At 42.2% G+C, this 20531-nt stretch overlaps 1 protein-coding gene across 16 annotated transcripts in view; it reads right to left on the minus strand.

The window, feature by feature from the left end:
- Positions 1–20531, minus strand: part of CELF4 (CUGBP Elav-like family member 4) — a 700852-nt gene that overhangs the window by 86466 nt on the left and 593855 nt on the right. For 11 of the 16 annotated variants that reach the window (XR_007907278.1, XM_051804503.1, XM_051804504.1 and 8 more), the window contains 2 exons: positions 17015–17143; positions 12151–12230 (listed from right to left, as the gene is read on the minus strand). Coding sequence is in view for 15 of the 16 variants with exons in the window: in XM_051804503.1 (XP_051660463.1) it covers positions 12151–12230; positions 17015–17143 (209 nt within the window). In the remaining variant the exon portion in view is untranslated. The remainder of the gene's footprint in view (positions 1–12150; positions 12231–17014; positions 17144–20531) is intronic. The other 5 variants (XM_051804501.1, XM_051804513.1, XM_051804511.1 and 2 more) reach the window with 1 other exon arrangement.

The raw sequence follows: 20531 nt of genomic DNA on the forward strand, positions 1-20531 counted from the left end.
TGCTTTGGACTCTGTCAGCTCAGGCCGTTTGGTATGTTTCCCCTAAGTTTGAAAACAAATTTGGATTTTTGTTTTAAATGCCTGTGCAGCTTTACTGAAAGTCAGTCTGCTGAATTAGCCAGTGGGATTTGACCCCAGCCTGAGGTTTTAGATAAGCAAAAAAGAAACTACTGTCCAGATTAAAACCATAGAGCAAAGGGAATTTTAGGTAGGTAGAAGTGTAATTACCCAGGCTGGAAGATGGCCAGAAGAGGGGGACTTACATCCCTCCTATCTTGTGAAATATGTTGTTTTTCTGTACTCAGGGCTTCAATTTTGTGTCTCATCTGAAAGATGAGTAGGACAGCAGTCCTACTCTAGGAGCTGGTTTAGGCACACTTGAGAGCGACAGAGATGGAGAGGGGAAAGAAGGCATTCATCCAGGACTTTAGTGATGGACCCTTTGATAATGCTGCTCCCTCAGTAGAGAAGATTCTTCATGAAATGTCTAAGCAGAGAGAGTTGCTGCAGGTACTTCCCTTCACAGGTCTCCGGAGCCGTAATTTATTTGGAGTGGAAGCTTGATTTAGATTTTACTTCCCATACACTACTTAGCAGGTGTCTCTCAGAGCTAAAGTTATTGCTTTCCACAGGGCAACAGAATCATTGAGTCCTGGTGTCACTGTACCCATTTCTAATTAGGAAGAACTCAATATATAACCCAGGTGTTAGTATACCCCTCAAATCAAAGCCAGTTATCTGAAAAACCTAAACTTAAAAGCAGAGTTCTTCAAGCACCTCTGCATTTTTCAGCTCAGTCTATGAATGATAAAAGTCCTCACAGAATCATTCACCTTCCCTAATGTGTTATGAACTGAAAAATATTGTTATATCAACATAATGGAAATTATTACCAGCTATTTAGCAATATGAAAGCAATAAATAATTATTTTTATGTTATTTGAAGAAAAATTTAAAATCCAGAATTCAGAAGAGATTGTTACATGTTTCCCCTTTCCAGTAAGAGTAACATGGTTTGGAAGACTAGGTATGATTAGCTTTGTACTAACTAAAAAATATACTTCCTCTGAAAATATTCTTACAGCAAAAAAAAAAGACATAATTTTTTTATAAATTATTACTACTACTAAGAAAATCTTTGATGGCTGCAGCTTTGAGCCTCATAAAAGGTAGTGTCTGAATGACATTTCCTTTTAGTTAAACAAGCACGAATGAAAATAAGAGAAGTGGAACAATTCCAGAGTCATAAAATAAATTGTCCATTGTCAAATTGAGGAAAAGTCACAACCAGGTATGGAACTCCTGATGCTTCAGGACTCTGCTCACATGAGCTCCATGCTTCTTTGGCAGTTTGAGATGGGGACATGAACAGCCTAAGATGACTTGGAAAGAAGCAGATGTAGAGAAAGGGCTTGCAAGCTGGGCAGATACATTTCAGCTGTGCACGTGACATGAAAGAACATTTCCATGGCACCGAGTTCCAAACATGCTTCACATAACTGGGCATCCCAAATCCCTGTCATGCTGCTTGACTCTAGGACGTTGTGGTGTAAAGCATCTTGCTTAACTGAGATAAGAAGAAGATTTAAATTTTTGCAACATTTTTAAACTGAAGATTTTCAAGCACTGGCCAGCCATGGGGTTGAACCAGATGATCTTTAAAGGTCCCTTCCAACCCAAACTATTTCATGCTTCTATAATTATTTGAGAAAATATTCTGCTTTCAGGGAGGTATCACCCATGCTTCAGTATACTGAAAATAGGTGGTCAACTCTAGCTATGAAGTACTGTAAATTCAGTGAAGCTGTATTGTTTTTTGGTGAAATAAGAAGTTGGTTTACACTGAAGGATCATTCCACTATACTAAGACTGAAACATGTCCCCTTGCTGCTGGGTGAGACTTCACAACCACTGTTCCTGTATCACCCAGACCTTTGCTATGGGAAATCAAGCTTGTTCTCCTACTAGATTTCACTTGCCAGTGGACATCTGAGACAAAGACATTGGTGTCTGGTAGGATGCTTCACATTCATTTATGAATTTGTGGGAACTTCAGTTGAGGCTCTTATCTGAAAGTCATAGTTTTGATCTAAATACATCTTTGCCCTCTAAAGATTCCTTTTGATCTTTGCAGAACCCATTTTGGTAATAACTACTGAATCACCTAATGCTATGTCTTGGATAGCAATGTACCAGTTACTAAGGTCTTTCTGTATTCCTCACAAGAATGTGTGTTATCAACCCAGACCACACACCTGAGCAGCTGGAAAGGTGTGAATTAAAAGGAAAAAATGAGAAACATCAAGAGTGATTTAATGCTGATCCAGAGCCTACTTAACTATGTAGGAAGATCCCACTGATATAAATGATGTTTAGATCAAAAATACAGGAAGGGAAAAGGAGAAAAAAGAAATGCCCCCAAAGCAAGCAGAGATGTAAAGACAACACTGACATCTTTAATCCTTATTAGAGGAAGGTGGTAATGCCTGGTGGAGCTCCCTCCAGTAGGCTGAGAACTCCCCTGGTAGGCAGGGTGTATTTTATGCCTCCCAGGTTGGAGACTCATCAATGTCTCCGATATCCCAGAAAGGTCAGTGCTTGGGAATTATTTTAGCCCCCACAAGTCTTAATCTCATCCAGACTATGCAGAAGTTGAGTGCAGTGAGAATTTCAGTGGCTACTGCCAGCACCAGGACTCAGGCAACTCTCAGTGGTGGCATAGTCCTGCTCCTGCTTTCCTGTGGCTGCCTCCACAGCTGCTGATTTAGTGCCTACCTCCCCTTGGGCCCATAAGGAGACACTGTGGTGGCAATTAAATCCATTTGTCCAGAGAGAGATCATGTGGCTCACGAGCAGTTATCATTGGTATCTCATTTGGAGGTGATGAAGGCTTTGATCTAGAGGGAGTAAGGAAGCCCAGGGAAGATGTTGAGTGAAGCCTGTCATGTCCCACAGGTCACTTCACTGTCCTGCTGGGTGCCTGTGTGGCTGTGGAAATGTGACTAGAGAAGTGAAGGCCATCTTTGGTGCCAGCATGATTCATACCCCCTGTCAAGCAGCTGGGCTGCCTGGGTTTCTATTCTGGGACCCAGAAAGATATGATTAATTAGTTCATTTATGAAACTGGGGGAGAGGCAGGAAACACAGTCTCACAATTTTATTTTTTTTTCTAGAAAGAATTAAGGGAAATTATAGTAATACTGGGAAACTGCTATCCCAAAGCTTGTAGAATCAGCTGTCTTGATGGCAGTAGTGGGATGGGATGGCCTCTGAGCTTTAGTCCCTCTTTATCCAGAACCCACTGCCCAAAGGAAAGGAAAGCTGAGCTATCAAAAGTTGTTGGAGTTTGATGGAAGAAATGTCTGCAAATTAACATCTTGGTATTACATGTCCAGTGCTTTTTTCATCCTAAAAGACAACGCATACCTTTATAAATGGTGTTGAGGTAGCATATTCAGAAAAATCATTCATTACTGTGAGGAGAGACAGGCTTGCTGCTGGTGAGTTATAAATGGGTTTCTAAGGTATTATTACTTTTTAATAGAAGGAATGGATGTGCTGTGCTTTGCCTTGAGTTAAACAAGCCAGCCTGTGTGTTATACAAAGACATTGCAAGGAGTGCTTGTTCTTTAGAGAGCACAAGATCAACAGTAAAGAGAAAAAAATGTGTCAGAGTTGGCATCTCTTTTCTCATCCATCAGCTTCTCCAGCATCAGCAGCGTAGAACCAGGTCTCAGCCTTCTGTATTGATTTAAACAGATGGACTTGCACTGATGGTACCCCACACTGCCCTAGACTTTGTGACTTTGGGCAAGTAACTTTAGGGCAAAGGCAGCTGTAAGTCATGAAGCGGCTGCAGATGCTGGACTTCCATCAACTTTCACCTTTGAAAATCTCCCCTTTATGTTTCTGTGGTCATGTAAAACTGAAGTCTGATGACTTTTTTGTTTCCTATTTTAGTCTCAAGAAGAGAAGGCTTAGAAGGGACCTCATCACTCTCTAGAGCTACCTGAAAGGAGGCTGTGGTGAGGTGGAGACTGGTCTCTTCCACTGTGCCTGCAGTAAGAGGACCAGAGGAAATGGTCTTAAGCTGAGACAGGGGATATTCAGATTAGATGTGAGACAAAAAAATTTTCACTGTTAGGGTGGTCAGATGTTGGAATCGTTTATCCAGGGAAGTGGTGGAGTCACCATCTCTTGAAGTGTTTAAGAGGTGTCTGGATCTGGTGGTGAGCGATGTGGCTTGGTGGTTTAGAGTACAATGGCAGTTCTGGGTGGACAGTTGGACTTGGATGATCTTAATGGTCTCTTCCTACCTTGTTGATTCTATAATTTTATTTACCCTGACAGCCTGAGAGGATCAGTGGCTCTATGTCTACTGACTCTCATAAGGTGGCTTTTATTAATTGAGAACTTGAGCCCATACTGAAATATCAATAGTAGTAAATTCTGTTGGTTAATTAATACTTTAAAACTCTTTAATTGTTATCTGCTTACACTATGAGTTTGTCTATGGTTCTGTTTATGTTACCAGGATATTTTGAAGACATTTTTCAGAAGTGAGGTGGTGAATTGATGGCTTCAAGCTTGGTGTTCGTAATTCTATATTTTTTTATATGGTATCAAAAATTCAGATTTAGATGCTCAAGTATTCACTGGTTATTACTTTTCTGCTGGAAACAGGAACAAGAATTGCTGTCACTTGGGCTAAGAACTGGCTAAATATGTAGATTAATTATGTATAAGACTAGTTCACTCACAGACATTGCATTGTTGCTTCTTTTGCTTATCTCTTGTGTCTTGTCCCTTAGGCACTCAGATGACCTAATTGCAGCCATTTTGGGCATCTATTCTAAATCCTCAGTAACTCAAGACAGTGAGATATCTCTCTGAGGTCCTAGTCTCTCTCTGTCAACTGTAGCAAAACTGTAGATGGCAAGACTACAGATGACCCTGAAGTTTCCCACTTTGAACAACACTTTGGCATAATTCATCCAGCCAGGTTAACCCTGGCCTTTAGTTAGCAAACTGCTGAGTGTGGGAACTGTCCTGTCAGAGGTTTGTATGGTGTTTAACACACAAGAATTTCATCTAAGACCAACAATAACCACATTTCCAACAGTAGTAGTCTGAGAGAACATCTACTAATGTTTCTAAGAGTGCGAAAAGAATGCTTCAGCTGAGGTGAGACCTGCAAGCATGAAGCCGTGGCTCCACGCACCCAGCTCGCAGATTTGGATGGCTTCCTGAAGGATGTGTCTTGCTGGAAGTGGAATGCGTTACAAGTTTTAAACAGCAGCCTAACTGCCTCAACTTTGTGGAAATGACAAGCCCTTCTTCTGAGCGCTAAAGGCTGCCATGAGCCTGCAGGGAGAAGGGGAGTGTGCAGCTGGATGTGTGTGCGTATCTACGAAGACGGGAGGAGCGACGAGGAAAGTTTCTCCTATGAAAGAAATGATCTAATTTGAAGCAAGTCCCTCATGGGAAGCGCTGTGACAGAGGCTGCTCTGTTCCTGTTAATTTTCACAGTGCAGCTGTCAGCGGGTCTGTAAATAGTACTCTGCGAAGCCAACACTTCCTATCCACACATCAACCATTCAATTAACAGAAGAACAGAAGAAGGAAATAAAGTGCACCACAGCCTTCTATCACGGCTTTGATGTTTTCCAGCAATTTATGAAAGTGTACACAAATCTAATTACAAGCCCCACTGCTTCCCATTTACATGGAGCTCCTCAAGTTCAGAGCTGTTTATATCAAAATAATTGTTAAAAATACCTCAGCTGATCTACGGCACCGTGGCCCCCCACTCACCGGAGCCACCACGCTGCTCCTCCCAGGGATTTTCTGCCGACTCAGCGCTCTGGTGCCCGTGTGCTCACACACAGTACCTGCTTCCCCGCTGCTCTGCGGGCACGGTGCCCGCGCTACAACTTCATCATGCCCACAAAGGCCTGATTCCCTTCCCTCCTCCACCTGCTCAGAGCTCCTTCTGCTCAGGCTCTCGCTGCTCTCCCCTCCATCCCTAACTCACAGAAATGCTCCTCTGTCGTGCTGACAGGGGGTGAGCACAGCTGCTCGGCCGGATTCTGTAATGGGGCTGTGTCTGGAGGCAGCTTTGCAAAGTCATAAGTGCGCCGTAGGAGCGCACAGCAGTAACAACAGTAGTCATTAATGCTAGCTGGGGTTGGTTTCTTTGGTGGGGTGCCTGCGCTTCCAAAGCCAGGAAGATGAGAACCACTGCTCCTTTTGCCATTGGTCTGAGAGGCCGCTGCATGTGACAGTCTGACAAAGACACTTGTAAGTCCTGGACTAGTGGGTGGCATCCCTGCCCGTGACAGGGGATTGGAACTAGATGATCTTTAAAGTCCCTTCCAAACCAAATGTGATTCTACGATTCTTGGGGCAATTTTTGATAATCTCATATTTGAGTCACTGTTGCCTGATAAAACAAAAAGGTGAGAAATTCCTTCAGCTTAACTAATAGGAAAAAACCTCTTATGGTATGACAGGGTAGATAGTACATTGTCTAAGGAAAGAATACAATTCTTTCACCTGACTGTGTTTGTCTGGGATTTTTTGTGCTATCGGTGGACTTCCAAAGAGTAATGGTGGGCAGATGCTGGAAGTCAACGTTGTTCAAAGTGTTGTGTCATTCATATTTTCTTGATTAATAAAATGTTTTAAATGCCATAACTAGAGATCTAATCAATCTGTCATCTAATAACACTGAGAAATAACTGCATAGATTGAGATAGGTGATTCCTGAACAGAGATTAGAAGTTTTTCTTTGTCATTTGTGTTGATAAGAGCTGCAGAGAAAAGTGTTGAAATGAAAGCCCCTAAGTTAACAAAGTTTTGGGTTGCAGTACTTCTGGTTTTTCAAAGTTCAGCTAAACCAAATCTTTCTTTGAAAGGCAGACGTCTGTTCAGTTCTTGTATCCAAGTCTCACATTTTCCCTTCTTTTCACAAAAACCAAGGATTCTGTTTGAAAAGTCATTTTCATGGAAGATGTTCAGCCAAGCATGGATAGACTTGGGATGCTGTTGCCTGGGGACAGAAGAAATGCAGTGCTTTGACCAAGCTGCTGCAGACATTTATACTAAACCAAAAGCGGATGTTACCTCTGTGGTGGGGGAACCCACCTTACAGCATTCTGGATGTCTTAATGGCCTTAAATATCATTAATTAAAGAACGATATAGAATGAACATAGTGCTGATAATTCGTGTGTTAAGCAAGTTCACAGCACATGTCAGGAAACTCTACTGCAGGATGCCTGGTTTCTGAATCCCAAATTGCTTTATTAGGGCAGCAAATATCCAGGACAGGTTTCAGGTCTCCTCACATTGGACATGAAGTTAAGTATTCACCCTAAGCTGCACTGTTTTTAGCTTTTGTTTGTAAGCACTACTGGTCCTTTTCCATTCTAAGTTGCTAAGTTGCACTTTCGATGAAGAATGACTATTTTGGAACTGGTGGTCCATAGCAAACTGATGCCTAAAATTATCTAAAAAGCACACTTCTATTTGGGCTTTGGTTTGACAGGTTTCAAAATCTATCTTTATAAAATAAAATTCCGTCAGAGGTATCTATTTCCCTCTATTGATTATAATAGAAACTTAGATGACAAACTCTTCAGACATAGTTTCTTAACTTCTGCATGTCTCAAATTAAGTGAGATGAGTCCCATTTCAGATATTCAGTCTAAGGCTGTTATTGAGTTATCCATTATAAAGGGACAGGCATGCCCAGAGGGTGATATTGCCCATCCTAGCACAGAGAGACAAAGGGAAGAATGCACAAGTCTCTGGAAATGTCTTTCTCTCTCTCCCTTCTATAAGAATCCTAGAAGATATTTAGAATAGATCAGAAACATTTAGGCTGTTAAACCTAAGTCAGATGAATCATTCTTCACTTCTTCTCACCCCTGTGCAGAAAATGTACATAACAGTATTGTTCTACCCCATCCAGGAATTAATTCATAACCAAAGAAATCCTGAGCTGCCACAGTAGGTGAGATGGTGAAAAAGGTGCAAAAATACTATATTTTTTAATCCTGTGTAACTTCTGCGTAGGATGGAGGCTGATGTGATTTAGGTATGCATGATTCTACCCCTCTACTCCTCTCTCTTGAGACCCCACCTGCAGTGCTGCTTCCAGCTCTGGGGGTCCCAACATAAGAAGGACATGGACCTGCTGGATTGAGTCCATGGAAGGCCACAAAGATGCTCACAGGGTTGAAGCACCTTTCCTGTGAAGACAGGCTGAGAGAGTTGGTGTTGTTCAGCCTGGAGAACACAAGGCTTCTGAATGATCTTAGGCACCTTCCAGTACCTAAAAGGGCTATAAAAGAACTGGAGAGGGATTTTGGATAAGGGCCTTGAGTGACAGTACAAGGGGTAATGGCTTCAAAGTGAAAGAGAGTAGGTTTAGGTCAGATATGAGGAAGAAATTACTTACTGTGGGGGTGGTGGGGCACTGGCACAGATTGCCCAGAGAATTTGTGGATGCTCAATCCCTAGCAGCGCTCAAGGCCGGGTTGGATGGGGCTCTGAGCAACCTAGTCTAGTGGAAGGTGTCTCTGCCCATGGCAGGGAGATTGAAACTGGATGATCCTTCCAACCCAAATTATTCTATGATGGTTCTGTGAGGTGTAGAGAGTTTATTCTGTGTGGGTGGATGGACAAGGCCACATCTTGGATTTGTAAATATGTTGTAAAGAATGACTCTCCAACACTTGGCTGTTGCCCAGATATGAAGACGTGGAGAGAAGAAGAAAACCAAGCTAAAGATGATGCCTAGGAGGGAGCATGACTGACAGGTATGATGATAATATTGTCCACAGTGATTGAGAATGGAGGTGGAGGAGAGAAAAAGAAGGTTTTGGGAGGAAAAGAAGAAGAGCTCTGTTTTATACATAGTGAGCTTGATCTGACAGCTCAACATCGACCAGGACATGCTGGAAAAGCAGTCCAAAATTTTGGTTTGGACAGGAGTCAGTCCTGCAGTAGAGAAGCTAGATCTGCAACCTGTCACTGTAGCAATAGGAGCTGAATTTGTGTTGGTGGATAAGGCTGTTAGGGACAAGACTTGCATGAGGAAGAGAAGAGGATGATATGAAAAGACCTGTTTATGTCCCCATATGGATAGAAAACAGAGACAGGAGGGGATGGAGTAAGCAAAACTAAAAATGTGGGGCGTATAATTATTATAAATATATCATAAATACATGCAAGAGTACATGAAAATTATGATCTCTTAAAAAGGAGGATACAGGGATCAAGTAAAACACTATCATGAAGTTGATGAGCTCCTAGGCAAAATTATCTAAAAAGAAAAAAAAAGAAACTCTCTTGACAGGTAGGTACAGAAGGAACTTTGGGCCTGCTCAAAAGCAAGGAATTTTGGGTAACTTATTTCTAAAGGAAATGATTGTTTAAAAATTGGAAAGCTTTAGACCTGTTTGGTGGACTCCTAGGAATAAAAAGGGCCTTGCACAGGAAAATGAGCTTGTGGTGGATGGTGGTCAGGCACCTGTCCAAGGTAAGGTTAATTAAAATAAAGAAGAAAAGAACTTTCATAAAAGAAAGTTGCATTTTGAAACTATTAGGCAACATATGTTGTGTGAACAGGAAGTCACAGTAGAGCAATAATCCTGACAGCTGTGGAGGAACAGGAGTCTGCTGCAGGAACGAATGGCTCGAGACCTGACAAGAATGATGATGGATGCCCTGTTGGTGGTACAAGAGGACAAACCAATAGACGCTTAAATTGGCTGAACCACAGGAAAAACATTGAGTTGGCACCACAACAGGACAAATGAGACCAGTTCGAGCGGTGGGAGAAATGGAAGGGACTGAAGGAAGATGGCAGCAGTGCCCTCTTCTTTCCCAAGGACGACGGCTGCGTTGCTGTCTCACCACGAGGTGGCTGCATTTCCCTGTGAACATCCAAGCCCTGAATGATGCTGCACACTCCGATGTGCCATGAAAACCAAGAGTGGGAGCAGAGATCCTGCCCTTGCAGGATTTGGCCTATCTCTTCAAAGAGCCTTAGAAATTTTGAGACTCTCTGGGAAAAACCTCTTTTGCTCCATGTGTTCGTTGAGTGTCGGTCACTTGGCAGGTCCTCACGGGTCTGCTAAGACATGGTAGCTGACTGTGTTTCTGTGCCTGCTTGTAGCTCATAGGAGATACAAGGCAATGCCATGTAACTTAGCTTATAATAAAGAGAAGGAAATTAATAATCCCCTTCTTGCATTTCCTGTGAACCAACAGTACGTACTTGGACTGCTGCTGAGGTTCAACCAATTCACGGACACTTGTGAAGCCATGGAAACTTGATTGTGAGTCTGGGATGGGCATCTAGTAAAGGTTAAATTGTGATTCTTTTCCACATGCCCAGTTCTGGTTATTCAAGAACATTCTATAGCAGCTATTGGAGTCAGATATGTCAAGAGGAAAAATGGTCCCTTAAAATTGACCCATGAAATAACCAAATTCTCAATTGTTTTGTACATCCCAAGCTCAGGTGATATCACCGGGATGGAACAGTAATTTGTTCCCACGTGGTCAAGAGATGAGTACTTTTTTCTTATCCGAAGTGTTCTGAAAGTAGGAAGGGAAAGGACTGGGAAAGAATAACAATATTTTGGGTATACTAAATCTGGAAATATTTTCAACTCTCCTTGAGTTTTGTCTGTTTTCTCCCATCTTCCTGTCACATTTGTTATAGGAGTTTGCAAGATTATTGGGATGGAGACTGACATTTTATTAAACCTTTTTGTGGTACCACACCTTATGGAATTGAAATTCCTGACATCAGCTTATAAACACTATTACTTTGGGTCAAAGTTTGAAAGGAAGTCACTAAAAGTACCTCTTCAACATGTTTCAGGAAAGATGTCCACAGTATTTGACTATGGGATGTTAGCATCAAGCCCAACATCTGGTTTTGTTAGGAGGAACCTTTTAGGTTACTCTTAAAAGCATTGAAGTACTTCAAAAATTTGAGACCTATATCTTTAGGGAGATTTTTTTCAGTAGCATCACTGATAAACATTTTTAAACTGATTAGTCTAAGATGGAGTTCCAAAAAATGAGATCTTGATGGTTTGCTAGTTTTAGAAACCTTTCGCCTTGTAAAGAATTCTCCATTTTCATCCCTGCAAAAATCTAGAGAAAATCTGTTGGGCCCACTTTTAAACTTATTTGGATAAATTCAGGAATTTACATTAGAGTCTCTTACTTAAAGGGAGATTTTACACTCTCAAATATTTTTAATTGAGCTTTCTTGTATCCTTTGCAAGTTGTCGGCATGCTTCTTAGCCTTTCATGATTTACACTGTGAATAATTAGTAATAAAAATAATATACTATTATAATAAACCAAAACATGTTGTACCAGATTGTCTTTCCCTTCTGACAGTGGAATGCCTTACATTCCTCTCTGTCTTACGATGATGTACAAATATTTATTTGCCTAAAAAATACATCTCCATTGCTATGTTCTTGAACTATCAATCTTGAAACCCCATATTAGTAGATATTTGTACAAGTGGAATGATCTCTCCAGTGTTTCCTGGAAGATCCAGTAGCTGGTCTGAGACTTTCAAAAGTCAGAGGTAGGGGACCACATTTATGCCTAGGTAGGTTCTTTTGTGGTAGCAATGAGAGAGGCCCATCACTGTATGATTTGTCTCTGTCTCCTATTGCTTCATGTGAACATGCTGCTCTCACCTGAACACTGGCAAAAAGTTCTTTATCCTTTATCAAAGGGACTCTTTGAGGAGAGAAGACAAAGAAACTCTCAGACATAAGTTTCTACTTGATTCTTCCCTTTGAAACTTGAAAGATTACACTCATGGTGAGTCTGACCCAAAGTTTTTGGCATCTGTGAACCATATGACTTTTTATCAAGTCTTCAAAACTGCTGGTGACAGGATACAGCACCCCTTGGGGTTCTGTGCCTGTGAGGAATGACAGTGTCATCCTAGCCCTTCCACTGATGAGTTCAGCACATCCGAGGTCCTGAGCCTTCTGGATGATGAGTTGCAGAACAAAGATAAATCATCCCTCCTCCTCAATCAGGCCACAGGACAGCCAAGGCTGGTCCAATTCTCCCTTGCCAATGTTACAGAGCTACTCACCGGCATTGTCTGGCTGCCATGCAAGGCATTGATGGCAGCTTGGGCCTCTGCATGTGAAGAGTATTTCACAAATGCACACCCTGGAAGAGGAAAAAGAAGAGTGTAAGAAAAGTTGCATGGATGTCATGAAAGTCCATCTAGCTGAGTATCCTGTCCTCAGAAGTGGCCAATAAATATGGCTGTGGAGAAACTATAACAAACAGATGTGCCCTGATCCTTTCCAAAGTCCAGTTGTCAGCAGCCTGAGGACCACTTAAGGCAAAGCTGCAACCAGAATTCCCACATTGCTTGTAATGAGCATTGACAGACACAAACTTAGCAAATACATCTTGAATTTGACCTCCACAGCTTTACATGGCAGAATCTTGCAAAATTTTACAATTTATTGGGTGAAAAAGACTTTTCTTTCATTCATATTAGACTTAACACTGAGCGTTCTGCCCTCTGTGGTTATGAGATATGGTACAGAAGAGTGTTTACGTTATCAAAAAGCTACACACACATACTTTTTACAAGCAACCACAGGTCAAATATACAGAAGGCATTCAGGGCTACTCCAAATCCATGAGGTACCTTATCACATCACTGTCTGCTAGAGCTCCATGAGACACTGCCCAGAGCTTGTCCTGGCTCCAAACAACTTTGGTCTCACAAAGCACAAGACAGCTTCTGATGAAGTAGCAGGGATGGGAGAGGTAAAAGTGATGATTACCTTCTTGTCACCACCAAACTTTGAATCTTAGTTTTTCATAGCTGCAAAGCCAGCACCAGTGTAGGTGTTCTCTTCTGGACATTAGAGAAATGTAGGCAGTGCTTCTCTGGCCTGCATTGCCATGTGAGGAATCTCATGCTGAACTCTTATATAAGGTTTTAGGATAGAAAGGTGCATTTATGAATATGTGCTGGAGTGCAGAAATGATCAACACTTCAAAGGGTGACATGCACTACTAGAGTGGGGGAATGTATTGCCAACACTCCTAGCTACAAGCAAACTGACTCAGAGAGAGGAAGGGTAATTTCCATATGCTAAGGCGGTTTTTGGAACAGATTGGGAGAGATCTGAGAAGTTCTGGCTTCCATCCCCTTCTATTACTACCAAATACTTCCGAGCTTTTAATCAATTTGCAAAGCCCTCACTCTTTCCCCGAAGGGGTCCAGAGGGGATGCCAGTCTTGATAATGGGATTTCTCTCCTTCATTCCCTTCGCAGCATCTTCAGAGGGTCCACACACCCTTATGGATCCCTACAAGTGCAGGGTGAAAAATGAAGCAATAGAACTTGCAAACTGTAAGAATGAGCCCCAAAGGTCCCTCACATCATCACTGCAGGCTGATAGAAGTGAGATTGAAGAAAGCAGTGATAGTCCTTTCTGAAAATAATACACATTTATGAAATTAGTTTACAGTTAGGAGCCCTTCAATTTGCGTTACCTTCTCAGCACCGTGCTCAGACTGTATTTCAGGAAAAGCCCAACGGTTATTGCTAATAGTTGGATCTAATTTATAAGGAGCTGAGAGGAAACAATCATGAGAAAATGAGATAGATAACTTCAACTGGAAACTATAGGGATCAATTATGACATAATCGCAGCCCAGCATTCCCGGGCTCCTGAGATACTGCGTTTTCCTCTTCATTAATCAGAGATAATCCAGAATTAGGGTGTTTAATTATTTGCAGAGATTCTTTTGTACTTTCTGCCTCTAAAAAGAAGATGCTGATTAGCAAATACACAAAAGCTTTCCAGTTCCAGCCACCCATTGCATTTAGTGCAGGATTTTTGGCTGCAGTGTTGTTGTCATATTGAAGGTTTCACTCTTTTCAGGTGAAATTCACCCGTACGCTGAGGGTCCTGATGGATCAGTGGAGCTGGATAAAGGTGGGAATGAAGGGAGTAGCAGGCATTTATCTTGTTTAATGCCCAGGATATTAATGGGATCCCTCCTACTGCTTCCTATTAACTGCTTCCAGTAGGTTTTGAGGTAGCAGCTCAAGTGAAAACTCATTTTTTACTGGTGTATGGTGGCAAGGCAATAGCAGAGATCCCAACATTTTGTCCATTTTGTTTGTGTCTTCAATGGGATGGCTTCTGTATATGACATCAAAACCTTCCTTCCCATTTCACCAGAACTGACTCCAGGAGCTTATGAGGTGAGGATGAGAGTCCAGCCACTCTTCTCAGAACAATAGTGTCACTTAGACAGAAGTAAACCTGGAATGTGAAGGGATTTTGACAAACAGAGAGATACAACCTGTGCTGAACAGGGTGACATATGTGCTTAAGTTTTTCTTGTTTCCTAACGTCCAGATTACAGGGCTGGAAGGGCTGCTCTGACTGTCTTGTCAACTTGGAGGAGACTGCAGTCTGGCCCTAGGATTATGATTGCAGAGGGTGCCTAGACTCCTCTTGTGGAGGGTGCTGTGGGAAATTTTTACTTTCTGAGTTATCAAGGCATACAACTGCTTAATGGGGAAAAAAATGGGGGGGGGGGGAAAGGGATAGATGTACAGGGAGCAGCAGCAATGCAGATTCTGTGGGTCCTTCTGGCCTGCTGAACTGGATCCACTTGAGCTCCCTCACCTGAGGAGTCCTGGACTCCTGGCTGCACAATGGTGAGCTTTACCCGGAGGGATGCAGAAACGCTCCACCCTCTCCCAGCAAAGACAGGTGCTGCACTCCCCTTCAGGCAGAGAAACTCCTCAGTCACAGCTCTTCTTCCACCTGGTTACCTACTCCAGCCACTGTGCCTGCTGCTGAGTGACTCAGCAGGAGGTGTTTCTGCAGACCCTGAAGGGCATGCCTCATGGCTCAGGACATCACCCATGGCTTCAGGCAAGGCTCAGCAGCTTTTTGACTGTGACTGGACCGAGATGGCATTAAACTGAGAATCTGCAACCTACCTTCTGAGAGCACTGAGCTACCTGAAGGACTTAGAGGCTCACCACAGGGATGCCTTGTGGGGCTTTACACAGTGGGTTGGGTAGGATTGAACTCTATGGGATCTGATTGCTATCTGGAATTTAGGCAATCTGCTTAAATCTCAACTGATGTAGAATTTAAGCCTTATGGGTTTTACCCAAAATAAGAAGCTCACAAGCAATGTGTGTCACATACGGGTTTCTAACAGATGGAAAACATTACAGACTGGGAATAACTTTGTGGGAGTTGTGGCTTGCCTGACTGTCTCCTAAGATAAGGGCACTAACCTTAAGTTTTCCATTGGATTGACTGCTCTGTGTGCGTGTGTGCATGTACGAAACTGTGTGTGTGTAAATTAGGAGCTTCACATTCTCAGTAAATAGCACCAGCAAATGGAAGCTGGTAATATTAACTCTGTCAAAGCTCAGTATTGATCCTGAGCAGCTCAGTGAAACGCCAGCCTGAGACTGCAGCCTGCTAGCACTAATAATTAAACTGGTTAGCAATATGGAGCTGCCACTCAGATTCTGTCTTATAATGAAATTGTTTAAGAAGAAAAGAAAAAAAAATAGAGCAAGCATGAAGACAAGTCTGTGGTTTGGATCTCCTCTGGAATTTGTTTCTTACAGATCTCAGACTTTGTTGCCTTTATTATTACTCTCTTTAACTCCTTTGTCATTAGACTTTTTTCCATACAGTTCCAGGTAGAAGCAGACAGACATATTTTTTTGCTTTTCCCCAATTTACTGATTTGTTCAGTGAATGAACTGCTTAACTGCCTGCTGTTATGATGATTGGAGCTCCTCTAGGCCATTCTAGCCTACTGTTTCCAGTGGGGCAGCCCCTGCCTCTGGGTGTTGTGGAACTTAAGTACACAGCTGAAGAAAGGTGCCCACTTTTCAGCCTATTTTCAGTCATTTATGTCAGGAAGGCTGAGCTGTGCTGATGTATATTGAACTGCTGCCCTATAACACTGGTGTGATTTAGTTTGTTTTGGCTACCAGTGATTTTATGGAACAACAATATCTTGTTCCAGTGTATCCCTGTGATTTGGATTTTTTACCTCCCTGTTGCAAAAATATGCTGGTTGATGTTGTCACTTGTCAAAATACCGAGTGAGATACGAACTGTGTCAGCAGTACTGGTCTCTTCTCTGGTGTTGAACATTCCAGAACAGTTTATGCTATATTATATGCAGATTAATATTTAATGGACACACTATACTGTCAAAAGAAGAGAACTTCCTATTTAGATTGAAGTTACTTTGTCTAGAGACTGATGGGGACAAAAAATGACATTCCTGCTTGAGAGGGAGGCCTTATTTTTATACTTGGCCTGTAGCAGAGGATCTTTTGTGATATCCAGGTAAGAAGTGATGCCAAAAAGAGGTAGAAGAAGCAAAGGCACCTAGTTTTGCAGTGAAGCATTTGCATGCTTCAAACGGTAAATATCTACCAAGTGTAATATTTAAATTGGTACCTGTAGCCTTGTGGTTGCGATCACTGGCTGATAGGAGTCCACACAAAAAAGACTAGGTGGAGAAGAGGAAGATCTGAGACTGGTGGATGGGAAATAAGCAGAGATGATGATGGAGCCAGTGAGTCAAGATATAAAGTACCAATGGTGTCTTCTTTTAAAGAAAGAATCATCCTGTTCAATGGGGTGGAGAGAGAATGGCTTGAGCGAATACAAAGGCCTGTTCAGAGGGGAGGTCTGTCCAAGCAATAATAGGCATCAGTTTGCACGTGATGAGACACAGCTCTTTGGAGAGGCATGTTTTAAAATGCAATTTTTCCCCCCATGCACAGAGTGACCAGCAAAGTACAGCCTTCCCATTGCAAATGTGACCCCTTCCTAAAGTAAGACATGCTGTTCTAGAGGCTACATGGTACTTTTGTCATACCAGAAAATGGCACTAAGTCCACTTGACGCAGGCCATCACCTCACCTTTGCTGTTGCCATCGGGTCCCCGAAGGATCGTGCACTCCTCGATGTTGCCAAACGCCTCGAATAGCCTGCGCACATCGTCTTCCGACTGCTGCTTATTGAGCATGCCCACAAAGAGTTTTCTGTCTTCTGGAACAAAATAAAGAGATGCTTACCATATTTCAGGGGGGATACGAGAGCCAAGATGTCTCAGCATCACACGCAAAACAAACGGTGATTTCATTGAGGTGACACATTTCAGAAGCTGCTAATCTTTTCAGGTGGCTGGCTTGAAAAACCTTAATAGCCTCTGACTTTCAATGAGTACTTGAAAATAATCCAGCAAATTTTAAAAAACCAAACCACCAAACAACAAACAACAGTGATTTTGTTATATATAAAATCTCTAACTGCCTCTTAAAATCTAGGCAGCAAAGTGTTCCAAATCAGCTTCTTCTGATCAATTTTTGCAGTCAGCTTGCAGTAACTTAAATGACAACATTGCTCAGACTGCAATCCAAGAGGAATATGGATAAAGATAGCATATAGAAACCAAGTCCAAACGAAAAATAACATAAGTTAGTGGCCCTTGCAATACTAAATAAGTTGCAGGAAAAAAAATGTTTAACATAAGCTTTTTTAAATCAGGATATAACGGAAGTCACAGCCTGTAAATTGGAGATTTGTCATTCAAGCCCACTCAGAGACATGTATCTAAAAGTTTGGATGAGGTTTTTTAATATATTCATAAAGTTCATTTGAAACAGGCCCAAAGTTTTTGAAACATAAAGTTAATTTATGTGATTACTAATATCTAAAGTAACTTGAGCAGCTGGTATTTCATACCACAGCAGGATATGGTCTGCCAGTAGATAATTGTATTTTGAACAAGGATGCTCAGTGTAACCCAGCAGTGTGCACTTCCAGCCCAGAAAGCCAACCATGTCCTGGCCTAGAACAAAAGCAGGGTGGGCAGTAGGTCGAGGGAGGTGATTCTGCCCCTCTGCTCTGCTCTTGTGAGAGCCCACCCGGAGTGTTACATGCAGTTTTGGGGTCCACAACATAAGAAAGATGTGGGCCTGTTGGAGTGAGATCAGAGTGTGGGTTGGAACCAGATGATGTTTAAGGTCCCTTTCAACCCAAACCATTTTATGATTTATACTCAGATTTAAACCAAGTTTGGGGATCTTCATGAGACACCTTCAGAAAATATTGGTGAAAACAGACTAAATTTATGATTGTCAGAAATATGTCAGAGGGTGCTGAGTTATGCCTGGAGATCAGGTTTCCATTCAGAGACTAACACCACTGCACCAAGAAAAAAAAGGAAATTTACATAGTTTACACCGTGTATGTAAACAGGCCATTTGCACATGATTCATAAATGTCTTATTTATCATTCATTAAACACTATGTAAATGTGTGAACCAAGAGGTTTTTATTCAGAGCACTTTACAGAGCAGATGTAACCAATTTGAATAAATATATGTAAATATATAAATAATTTTATTTTTTATTTAATTTATTTTTTAATGTACTGGTTAACCTAAAGCTGAACAAAACACTGGTTTGCAACAATCCTTTTCTGGCTGACTAATTGGGCAATTTATGTCACTTTTGTTCACCGAGAAATCACTGGTGTAGGCAATCTGTTCTGCTTCAACCAGTGTTTGATCAAAATTCCCCTCTCCAAGATGCACCTGCACATTGGCAAATTACTTTACAGCCTTGGATGTGAATAATTTTTCATGCAGTGGCTATTGAGTGGGGATATTAGGAGCTTTCAACCCTGCAGTCGAGTTATCCACGGCAGCAAAAAGTGAACTACCCACGGAAAACAAGGAGTTATGTTGCCTTCAGTTAGGCTGATGAACTGGTAGAAGAAATAGGTTTAGGAGGGTATATGTGCACTTATAATAGGTGAGAAAAACAGAAATAGCCTTCAGACAGACATGTTAAAGCAAGAAATATTCCTACTTTATGTTGGAACTGATTAAGCAGAGAGGCATTTTGTGGTCTTTGCTGACAACACAGCGTTCAGACTTTAATGATGCACAGATCCCTAACACCATGGAGGCTGTCCTCACCTCACGAGGAGGTGATTTAGACATGTGAAAAGGTTTCTTTCTCGTTGGCAAAGTGTCCTGCAAAAGGACATCCCTCCAAGACATGAGGTATAAGCCTTAGAGAGGCAGCGACTGAAGTTCACCACTGTGCACTCTGGGGGACATCTTTCAGTCCAGGGCATGACAGAGCCTTAGAAAAAGAATCCTGTCCTAAGTCCAAAGGTTGTCCAAATATTGGAGGAAAGCCCACCCAGCAAATGAGACCAACTGCCCTGCAAGATGGGAGGTAATTTAGGAAGGGAGCAGGGTAGTGGGAATGAACTAGGAACAGCGCTGGCAAAAGGTTTTACGTAGAAACTTTGTGTCTAGTAAAGACTTCCAGCACAACAGAAGCATTTGTTATATTGTATTTTATACTACTTCCCCTGTTTCAAATAAGCTGCATCAGCAAAAACACTCCTATAGCTGTGTAACTGTGTTTTCACTAGACTTTTTGCTAATATAAATGTATCATTTTTTAAAAAAAGTCACATCCCTCCTCTGTCAGCAAAACTCTCTAGTGTGGAACTGGCCCGAAACTGCCTTGTTTGGTCTGCTTTATGCAAAGCTAAAACCAGGGTTCTAGGAACCATTCAATTTTATTTTCTTTAATTACTGTATTTTTTCCCCCTGCATCTCTGCACTATACTGGCAGTGGTGGTGCTGGTCCCCAGAGCTAGCTGGCAGACGATGTGGTGCTTTGGTGAGCTGCCCACAAGCTGGTTGTCAGACCACCAGGAACAGGCTCTGCCAAAGCTGAGGACAACCTTCCCCGGGAGCAGCTGGTCTGGTCACTACAGGGTAGGTGGCACAAAGGGGACCCTCATGGACAGCCAGGACTCAGCTGCTTGGACATCACCTCCAATCCTATCTCCAAGTCAGTGTCCTGTCTCCATCCTGAAAAACAGTGCCTTGTGTTGTTGGGGGAATCATTAGTCACGTCTGCCATCACAGAAATTGACACAATCACACACTTGACTGATAAAAAATGAGTCAGTTTAACAAGTTTTTTACTCTGAGTGGCTTTTATAACAAAGTGCTTCATTTTCCTCTCACACCCCAGCTCTTTCAGGGGACTCAGAAGCATGTTTTAATGACACCCCTCACACATCTTGGGTGGGAAGAGAGAGGGAAGGGTCCAGCAGATAGGATCATTCAGCATGTTCCAGGTCTTGGCTAATGAGTTTACGCACTGATGGTCTTGTATGAGCCTCTTACACCCTGAGTATCATCATACACTGCTCTTCCACATCTCAAATAAAAAACTAACATGCCATGCATCGAGACAACTACTTCTGATTTTAAAAGATGTCTAAAAAAGACCATGAAGCTGCCAGAATAAAGTGAAGAGGAATGCGCTGATGTCAGTGGGATGTGTCTTGAGCACTATGGATGCCACAGGTGCTCCTCACCAGATGATTCCAGTGTCCTCT

The sequence above is a fragment of the Manacus candei genome, unplaced genomic scaffold (assembly GCF_025592945.1).
Source record: "Manacus candei isolate 608988 ecotype Guabito, Panama unplaced genomic scaffold, ASM2559294v1 h1tg000061l, whole genome shotgun sequence".
NCBI classification, from domain to species: domain Eukaryota; kingdom Metazoa; phylum Chordata; class Aves; order Passeriformes; family Pipridae; genus Manacus; species Manacus candei.